The sequence below is a fragment of the Poromitra crassiceps genome (assembly GCF_964638095.1).
Source record: "Poromitra crassiceps genome assembly, chromosome: 2".
Classification (NCBI taxonomy): Eukaryota; Metazoa; Chordata; class Actinopteri; order Beryciformes; family Melamphaidae; genus Poromitra; species Poromitra crassiceps.
This window is the reverse complement of record NC_139624.1, coordinates 99,602,428-99,611,973: the sequence shown is the minus strand read 5'-3', so window position 1 is coordinate 99,611,973 and position 9,546 is coordinate 99,602,428. Positions and strand designations below refer to the sequence as shown.

The 9,546-nt window shown below is 43.0% G+C and overlaps 1 protein-coding gene across 1 annotated transcript; it reads left to right on the top strand.

Moving 5' to 3' along the window:
• Nucleotides 1-604: 604 nt before the first annotated feature.
• On the top strand, nucleotides 605-3,666 carry LOC310792159 (C-C chemokine receptor type 9-like). The gene is made up of 3 exons (XM_083653883.1): nucleotides 605-677; nucleotides 871-938; nucleotides 2,306-3,666. Exons 2-3 carry the CDS (start codon nucleotides 876-878, stop codon nucleotides 3,362-3,364), a joined length of 1,122 nt encoding a protein of 373 aa, XP_083510009.1. The 5' UTR covers nucleotides 605-677; nucleotides 871-875; the 3' UTR covers nucleotides 3,365-3,666.
• The last annotated feature ends 5,880 nt before the right edge of the window (nucleotides 3,667-9,546 follow it).

Here is a 9,546-nt window from a genome sequence, read left to right as displayed (position 1 = left end):
TCCAACTCATTTATAATTAGCAGACGCTACATTGTCCCCTCTTAGATTATCTCATTATTTAATGAATTCCTAACTGAACAAGAAGAAAATCACCTCAAAAACAGGTCTCCCTCACCATTTCATTTAAACTTTTACACTCATCCACATTCATTTGGCCATCCTAATGTCACAGTTTTCAGTTTCAGTCAGCCGTGGTCTTAAGTGCTCCACCTGTGTCTACAACAGCGTGTTCAAAATGGGCTACGACTTGAAGAAACTGAATACACTGTGGAAGGGATGTGAGAGTATTGATTTGGCTCGAGCCTGATGGTCGTGGTTCACTGGGTTTAGACTGATACAGACCTTACAACTTCCACACAGTCGCTTTCCAACAGTTCAATAAAGTTATGTTCAGTTGTCTTTCAAAATGATGCATAGTTTGCTACTGGCTTATCATATAATTGGAGATAGTCATTTGCTGCTGCAGTGTGTACAAAGTGTCCTATTTTTTCCACAGTGAAAAAAAGAAGAGCTAGACAGATAGAGAGATACGGTATGACAACACGTGATGCTGTGGTTAAAGAGAAACCATATAAGCAAGTGGAGATGAGGCTGGTACCAAAAAAGAATCTCCAGCCTTCTCAGACAGAGGAGCAGAACAGTGACGAATAGATTGCTCTCAACATCTCACTGACTGGGTAAGTGATTTGTTGGATTGCTAGACAATTGCACAAAGTGCACTTGCTGTTTGACTTTAATTATAATATTAGCACCATATGTCATATTTAATCCCTGTCTGTCTGTTTTTTCTATTGTAAGACACAAATAATACAAAGAAGAGACAAGCAACTTCTTATATTTTATTTTGTCACTTTTCCTGCTTCCTTGCAGATAAAATGGGGAATGAATACTACCCGTTTACGAGTGATCTGACCACTGAGGATCCACTTGGTGATTTTGTAAGTATTACTTTGTAAGTAATAAGTTACCTTTAGCTGTGACACCAGAGTGAGACAATGAGCCAACAACATTTACAGTATACTCCTGAAGAAAGACTATCCTGAGCATTGCTGATATAGGCTACTGTATGATTGTTTACATACATAGGAGGATGTAAACACACACACACACACACACACACACACACACACACACACACACACACACACACACACACACACACACACACACAGGCTGAGCAGGGCGGGTGGCAGTGTGGGGCTGACTATGTAATCATATGAATAGTAACCACTTTCACACCTCATCTTCTCTGTTCTTGAGGTTTGCTGGTGCAGTACATAAGTTATGACCTTAACGATGACCTTAAAGAATGTCATATGGTTTCATGGCACTGCGTCAACAAGCCCAAATTAGTGCGTGCAAAACAACACATGCACATTACGAAATGTGATATATTTTGTATTCCTTATTTGCTGTTATGTGTCTATTGTGTTACACAATACATTTGATGCTCCAGGTAGATCTAAAGCACGCATCCATGGGATGATTAAATACAGCAGTCAAAGTCGCAGCAGTATCAGCATCACAATTTCCATTGTTTGTGAAAAACCGAGCCCCTCGCTTCGCCCCCCCCCCCCCCCCCCCTGTTTATCTCTGTCCTACATCTGTGTTAAAGTTGACGGTGCTGGGTTACTGCCTTGTGCTGCGGGCCCCTTTCTGGAGCCCCTCCGGATCGTTTAGCGCCCCCAGGCAGCAGGAAGTTGTGCAGTAGTGTGGTTTCTCCCTCACAGACACAACACCTGCACCTCTGGTTAGCCTGAACGTCACCGGCAGGCAGCGTTTGATGTCATATCACTTTATCCTCACGAGACGCATCACTGTTGTGAAACCCTGACAGCAGGGGAGAAAACATACCAGAGGCAGACAGGAAATCAAAGCAAACTGTGTCACAATGTCTTAGGTCATTACAAATAGACAATGAGGAAAAGAATCAGGCGCTGATATCTGTTGCAAAACTACGGGTTTGGCGACATGGACAAAATCTAGTTTTTTGACCAAATACCTCAATATTGATATTTGCAACAATATTGGTGCTTTCACAAAATATTTACACAATGACATTTTTGATAAATAATCATCAGTAATGTGGATATAATGACTAAGTGGATAAAGGCAAATAACAGAACAGCCAGAACAGTCTGGTAAGTTCAGAAAATGACATTGCTTTACTGTAATGCAGCCTTTAAAACCAGGAAAAGACACTTATGCCATATCATGATATTGATGATATCAATAATTGCCCAGCCCTACATGAAACCTGATCTTAAATATCACATCTGATCATTCTTTTATTTTTTGGTTGCAGGACGAGACCGGCTATACTTCTTCTGGTTACACAGATGACTATGATGTAGATATTGAAGATGGCATGTGTGACAAGAGCTGGGTCAGGAAGTTTCGTGGGCAGTATGAGCCTCCACTCTTCTGGAGCATCTTCATCCTGGGGGCCCTGGGTAATCTGCTGGTGGTTTGGATCTACACCACCGTGCGCAACCGCCTGAAAACAATGACCGACGTGTACCTGCTAAATCTGGCCGTGGCCGACCTGCTCTTCCTGGGCACGCTGCCCTTCTGGTCTGTCGACGCCACCCAGGGCTGGGAGTTCGGCCTTGGACTCTGCAAAATGGTGTCGGCGGTCTACAAGATCAACTTCTTCAGCAGCATGCTCTTGCTCACCTGCATTAGCGTGGACCGCTACATTGCTATCGTACAGGTCACCAAAGCCCAGAACCTGAAGAAGAAACGGCTTTTCTACAGCAAACTGGCCTGCCTGGCCGTCTGGCTCGTCTCCGCTCTCCTGGCCCTCCCCGAGTTTCTCTTTTCCCAGGTCAAGACTGACCAGCAGCAGAAACCCTTCTGTACTATGGTCTACTGGAACAACTGGAACAACCGCACCAAGATCGTGGTGCTGTCCCTGCAGATCTGCATGGGCTTCTGCCTGCCCTTACTAGTGATGGTACTCTGTTACGCGGTCATCATTCACACTCTGCTGCAGGCCAAGAGCTTCGAGAAACATAAGGCCCTGCGGGTCATCTTTGCTGTAGTGGCTGTGTTTGTCTTATCTCAGCTGCCGTACAACAGTCTACTGGTAATAGAGGCCTCGCAGGCAGCGAACACCACCATCACCAGCTGTGACGTTGCGATGCGCTTCGACGTAGCCGGACAGATAGCCAAGAGTCTGGCGTACACTCACGCCTGCCTGAACCCATTCCTCTACGTCTTCATTGGCGTTCGCTTCCGACAAGACCTCACGAGGATTGCCAAGAAGTGTCTGAGCAAGGGAAGTCTCACTAAAATACAGGCGGTTCCCAAACGTCCTTCTGTCATGTCCGACACCGAGACTACCCCTGCTCTTTCCATATAAATAACCCCTCATCATGTATTAACTAACTTACTGGCCGTCACCCCATGCCACAGTGCAATAGGCCTAGGTAGCTGGGAGATCCAAGACAAGATTTTCAACTGTTAAAGTAGAACTTACATTCACCATGTCCTGTCAAGAAAGATCAAATATTCCTAATTCTTAAATCGCTTGTATAAACTGTATATTCGTGTAAATACTCTGAATTGTACCAATGTTTTTTGTTTGTTTGTTTTTGATAACTGTGACTGTAATTATCTTTTTCAATGATGTACTTAGTGTGCTGCTGTAGTTAATTTTTGGATTATCAGGTAAAAAAAACTATTAAAATGATTAAAAAAAAAATATGAAAACTGAAGCATTCTGTAATTATTTATTGCTGATAACATCTCTCAAGAGAAAGTGTCTCACGGGAGAATACCAGTTTGTGCACACGAATGAATTGGCTGGTGTCGGCTTCTTTATATAATGAAACGTTTTCGCTGGTGTAACGTACATTCTGTGGTGAATGTGGCTGGTCCCGTCCACAATGTTTTCGCTCTGCCTGTCTATTGCCATTGACTGTGCGTCGTCTACCGCAGACATTCAACTGTTGCACCTCAGTCTGGGTATGAGTTGGCAGTTTCAGAGTAAAGGCTGTGGGATATCCATTCAAACTGGCATGAAATGCATCTGCATTGACCTCCCACGGCTCTGACTCAGTGTAAAATAATTCAGAGCAGGCAAGTTGCACGTCAGCTCTTTGCTCCATGTTCAGATCACAACACTTTAAAAGCGACAAAAGCATAATGATCTTTCAACACCTTCAAAACCAGCACATTGAATTATTGGCTTTTTTCTTTTTTCTAGCTCAAAGCCACACAAATCTGCTCAAGAGGCAGTGCAGAATCCATCTGAATATTTTTCTTTACTCCATGCCACTGAAAAACATCAATGGTATCTAACTGTAAATGGTGGTCTGTTATCCTGGAAAGGCCTGCTTCTCATTCCTCTCTCCAGTACAGCCCTGATATGCTGAATGGAGGAGTGAGCAGTTTCCTGATCGACACTCCCACACATGCACAAACTGCTGCTATCTGAGACTGAGGTTGGCATCATGGCTTGCTCTGCTTGTGTTCCATCCATGAAGCAAAATAAACAAAGGCAGGTTTCACATTTACACTTCAAAAGATCAGGGATGCACATTTAACAGAGTGTGAGTCTGTGCTCATTTGATATGGTTCATCAGACTGCAGAAGGCATTTGAGAGTTGGTTTAAATTGGCATATCTATTAAAGCAGGGATACTCAACTTGCTTTGCCTGGGGGCCACTTTCGTAAAATGATAGAAGGCCAGGGGCCAGTTAATAAACAAACAATACATTTTTCTGTAGCGGATTGTAGGTTTTTGGGGTGTCAGCCGGAGTTTAGTCTGACAATGTTGTGCACACCGGATAGTTAGTTAGGTTAAGTTACTTAGGTTAAGTATAAGTGCCTGGGTAGCAAGCAGATGGTGGTATTTGACAATTTAGCAGCTAAATCATAGATTATTGAAAGATATTCCGTATTCCATATTCCAGACTGAAATGCTATAACAGAAGTGGCGTATTGGCCAGAATGACATGAACATTTGGACACTTATTCAACGGGTATCTTGCATGTTGCGTTCAGGTGCACTGTAAAAAAATAAAAAAATAAAATAATTTTTTTTTTGCGCGCCGCAAGTTGAGTATCACTGTATTAAAGGCTCATGACCACCTCTATTTATGGCATATTTTGGCATATTTTATGGCATCATCCACCCTGCTGAAAGGTGTTCAGATGCAGCCTGCCATCCCTTCAGGACCTACACACTGCCAGGACGCTGAAGCGGTCTCGAAAAACCATGGCCGACCCTTCCCACCCCGGTCATAAACTCTTTACGTCTCCCCCCCTTGGCAGAAGACTGATGTCTGGCGGTAGAACCTCTCATCACAGGCACAGTTTCTACCCAACTGCCATCCGCTTCTTCAAAGAGGCTCGAAAGCCCCCATAAGGACATTATCACCTTCCCCCCGCCACCCACCACCCCTTCCCCCCAGTGTCCTCCGGAGCACAGCCGACTAGTAACTGGCCGGGGTCCCCCCACAGACATTATCCTAGCACCCCCCCCCCCCCCCATCATATGCCATTAATGTGATGCTGTGCTGCATGCTTGCACTAAGTCAAATTCCTAGTTTGTAATGTCATTACTTAGTATGGCTATTAAAGTGAATGTTGAATGTTTAGGCACGGCATAATGATGAAGTCTGGGATTCAAGCATCTGCCTGGCTGTCTGTTTACACAAAGACAGAAAGACAGAAGAGAGAGAGGGCAAGAGAGAGAGAGAGAGAGAGAGAGAGAGAGAGAGAGACATGTGTAGCTACTGTATGCCACAGTGAGAGTAAAAACAAGCCCTGGAGGTGTTATTGAGGTCGTTGAGGTTGGGCCGACACAACTGCAGAATACCTGCTGAATTCAGGTGAGACCACAGGCACACGCTTTCTTTTTCCTCCTTTGTGCTGGTTCTCCCTCTCTCACGACAGGAAACCATCAGTCAAGTCAACAACAGCATGCTCCCTCTAAACTGTAGAGCCAGGCCTGGACCAAGACTCTCTCTCTTTCTATGGAGATCCTGGCAGATGACTCAAATTTGGTCTTTTCTGGCAAATGTTAAGGGCAATATTACTACTACAGTATCTGTCATCTTAATCTGGGTTACGTTCATTATTCCAAGTTATTTAATCCAATGGTTCTCAAACTGGGGTCCGGGGACCCCCAGGGGTCCTTGAGGGGGTTCCAGGCGGTCCCCAGAAAAAAGGGGTATCATTTATTTTGACTAATTTATTTTCACCATCCATCCATAAGTAACACAATGACAGAATGTATGACTATTTTGGTCAAGGGTTTCATACATTTTCTGTAATTCAAGATTCAAGATTACTTTATTTGTCCCTGGAGGGAAATTTGTCTTGGACATACTACAGGCTGCCACATACAGTAATACATACAACAGTTAGTGCAATAACAAGAAAGAAAAAGAAAAAGAAGTGCATAGCACAAAAGTGCAAACGTGCAAACATACAGTTTAAGTACATTCAATATTGAACGCTTATGACCTGAGTTTAGGAGATTTACTGATAAGGAGATAAACATCATAAACATTATAATAAAACATCTAAAAGGAAAAATCGTATCAGATGGGGGACCTTGGGACAAAATCAAATGGGGTATGTGGTCTAATTTGTGTCAGTTTAGGGGTCCTTCCTTGATGTGAAAAAGTTTGACTGACCACTGATTTAATCTACCGACCTCGAATTGACTTTCCCTCCAGTCGCTATCAACAACACAATGTAGAACAGACATTTGTGAATCTGTCACAAGGGTTACAATGATATTTCACAATTCATCATAAGTGCACAACTGACATGAAGGAATGTGACCCATTTAAAAAGGAGAAATTCACTCTTTTCCTGTTGCAAAATGCAATTTGTTTCCTTCTCTGAAACGCATGGACCAGTCAAGTTCAAATCTAGCGAGTTTAGGGGTGATCTATATACAGGTGCTTGTATGACGATATGGGCATCTGTCTGCCACCCATGTGTGAATGTATGTCCCATAGGCCATATAAATCAATGGAGCATTGTTAAAGGAACAGTTCACTCAAAAGAGATAAAACCAGTGGCCACTGACTTCAGCACAGTAGTACAACGGTTAGCCGTTTTCACTTCCCACCCAATTCACCCATTTTGTGTCTAAAAGGAAGGAAGTAAGACAGCTGCAAGCAAAACCTTAACGAGGGCCCTGACACTGGAACACCCAAATGGATCGGAAGTTGGAAACCGTCATTAATGTTTTGCTTGCACCTGTGTTACGTCCTGCCTTTCAGACACAAAAAGGGTGAATTGGGTGGGAAGTGAAAAAGGTGAATAGAATAGCTACATTTACAGTTATAGTAAAAGTGAAATTAAATTTATAGATCTCGGGTTGCTCAATGCCAAAAAAGGTATTGCATTGTTGTGGAAAATGGTTCACAGACCAAGCTCCACTCAATGGATAAGACAGATGCTGTCAAACCTTCCACTAGAAAAAAATTACTTACATATTGAAAGCTAAACAACATATATTTGAAGATATTTGGATGCCATTCATTAGTTATGTTGGTAATTTAAATTTAGCAGATGATCAAGCGAATAATTAGGTTTTGTGATGGCAGTGCAGTTCCTGAAGCTAGAATTTCTTTTTGATACCTTGTTATTTATTTATTTTCTTTACCTGTATGACATTTAATTAAGAATTTGTATATGGTTTAAGATTACCTATGTACAAATTGGAGGAGCGGATGTGTGGTTGTTGTTGTTGGTGTTGTTGCTTTGTCTGTATGTATTGTAAAGATAACAAATTGTAAATAAAAACATTTTGAAAAAAAAAAAAAAAGAATAGCTACATTTCCTTACAGGTAACCCAACAACTGATTTTAAAACGGGTGTTGGTGTTGAATGCAAGGTGACTCGTAATGGTTAACATACTTTCAGTCACTCAGTGGTGGTTTGAGCCCTTTACTCAGCAAGCTGTAGCCTGCATTCGCAGTAGCCTAGCCAAGATATTTTGCTGCATCGCATGTTCTACTCAGATGGTCCTATTTTCCGAGCTGGCAAGTCATTTTTCCATCGTTTGTGTGTTCATGTGTGTTAGAAAGGTTACCGGTCAGGTGCTTATTCACTGCGGGGCGGCCGCCAAGGGGCCCAATTCAGGGCCAATCAGGCCAGCCCGTTTCCTGGAGCTACCGCAAATAGTGACATCATCAGTGCTGTATGACATCACAATGGGGAGCCACAGGACAGTGATGACATAATCGAACCATGAACACAATACCAGTGATGCCCTAATCACTGATGACATCATCGGCGATTACGATGTTAGGAATGTCATGATCGCTGATGACATCATCGGTGACATCGTAATCGCCCACAACATCCAGAGTGATGTCATAGATACCACTGTGCTGATTACATCGTCGGTGATGTCATAGATGTCGGAATTGGACAGCTATAAGTAGAGGAGCTATAAGTAGAGGCACGTGACATGTGTCTAGTCTAGGCTAGGGCAGATATTCCCGATATTCCAAGAATATGTCACGTCCTAATACTCCAGATGAATTTCAATCCGTTGACGGTGATCCCCAAGGAGAAAACGGAGGTGCTTGCCAACACAGTCATCCAGTTGGTGAGCGGGTTTTGGGCAGGCGGGACCTTCATCCTACCTTGACGGGTAACCCTGGGACCAATGCATGTTAACTACGAGTCGGGCGATTTATCCAATGACCAAGGATCCTCTGCTAACCAACGATCAGGAAGTCCCCTCGAGGAAGTGGGACAAAGTTGGAGTGATAAGCAATGAATGGTCAATAGGGATTCTACAAGGAGGTCAGTGACCTCTTCGCCACAAAATGGTCTTTCGAGCCGGATATCTGCATTACAAACAGAAGGTCCTGCCGGATTTCCAATACAATGTGCTTGTGGTGTTGGAATGACCAGAATGTGTAAACCAAATCAGGATTAATGTTAATAGATAACTTTTCTAACTAATCTAGGTCACTCTACATGGACAGCAACTAACAGTAATACCATATTACAAATTAAATGTGAGCAAAATAAAACGTTTCTTGCCATCAACTAAGCACTTTATTTTATTTTTGTCCACCCTGTTTCTGCCTCTATGGTTTCTGCATATGATGTCAAGACGGCAACTCGTGTACGGAAACTTCCGAATTGAGCATCCGCTCACGTGAATTTTCCCAGTCGGCATCTCATTTTCGCGATTACTCCGACAGCACATGAATGCAGCATTTCACTAGTGCAGTGATGAGTGCAGTGGCCCAGCGTGCTCCACCAATCACAGATGACCATACAGCGAGCTCCTCCAATCAAAGACGTCAATATTACACTTTAGAATTGTGGGTAGTGTAGTACTTCTCCATGACATAGATTTTTTTTTAATAAACAAGGATGATATACAGATTTGTGGCTTCTATGGAACATATAGTAAAAATAGGGGAGGCACGCACATCCAAAGCAGTTATGGTGGGTGCTGGATCAAATAGCTGCTTACAAGAGAAAAGCAGCTGAAGAAGAGCCGACCGGCTCGAAACGTCACGCATGATAAAAATAAAATAAAAATACTACACG

What these genes read in the sequence shown, in the direction of transcription:
- LOC310792159 (XM_083653883.1), top strand. Translation starts at nt 876, where the DNA reads ATGGGGAATGAATACTACCCGTTTACGAGTGATCTGACCACTGAGGAT. An exon ending in AGGATCCACTTGGTGATTTT is followed by an intron (nt 939 to 2,305) that starts GTAAGTATTACT and finishes TTTTGGTTGCAG; the next exon opens with GACGAGACCGGCTATACTTC.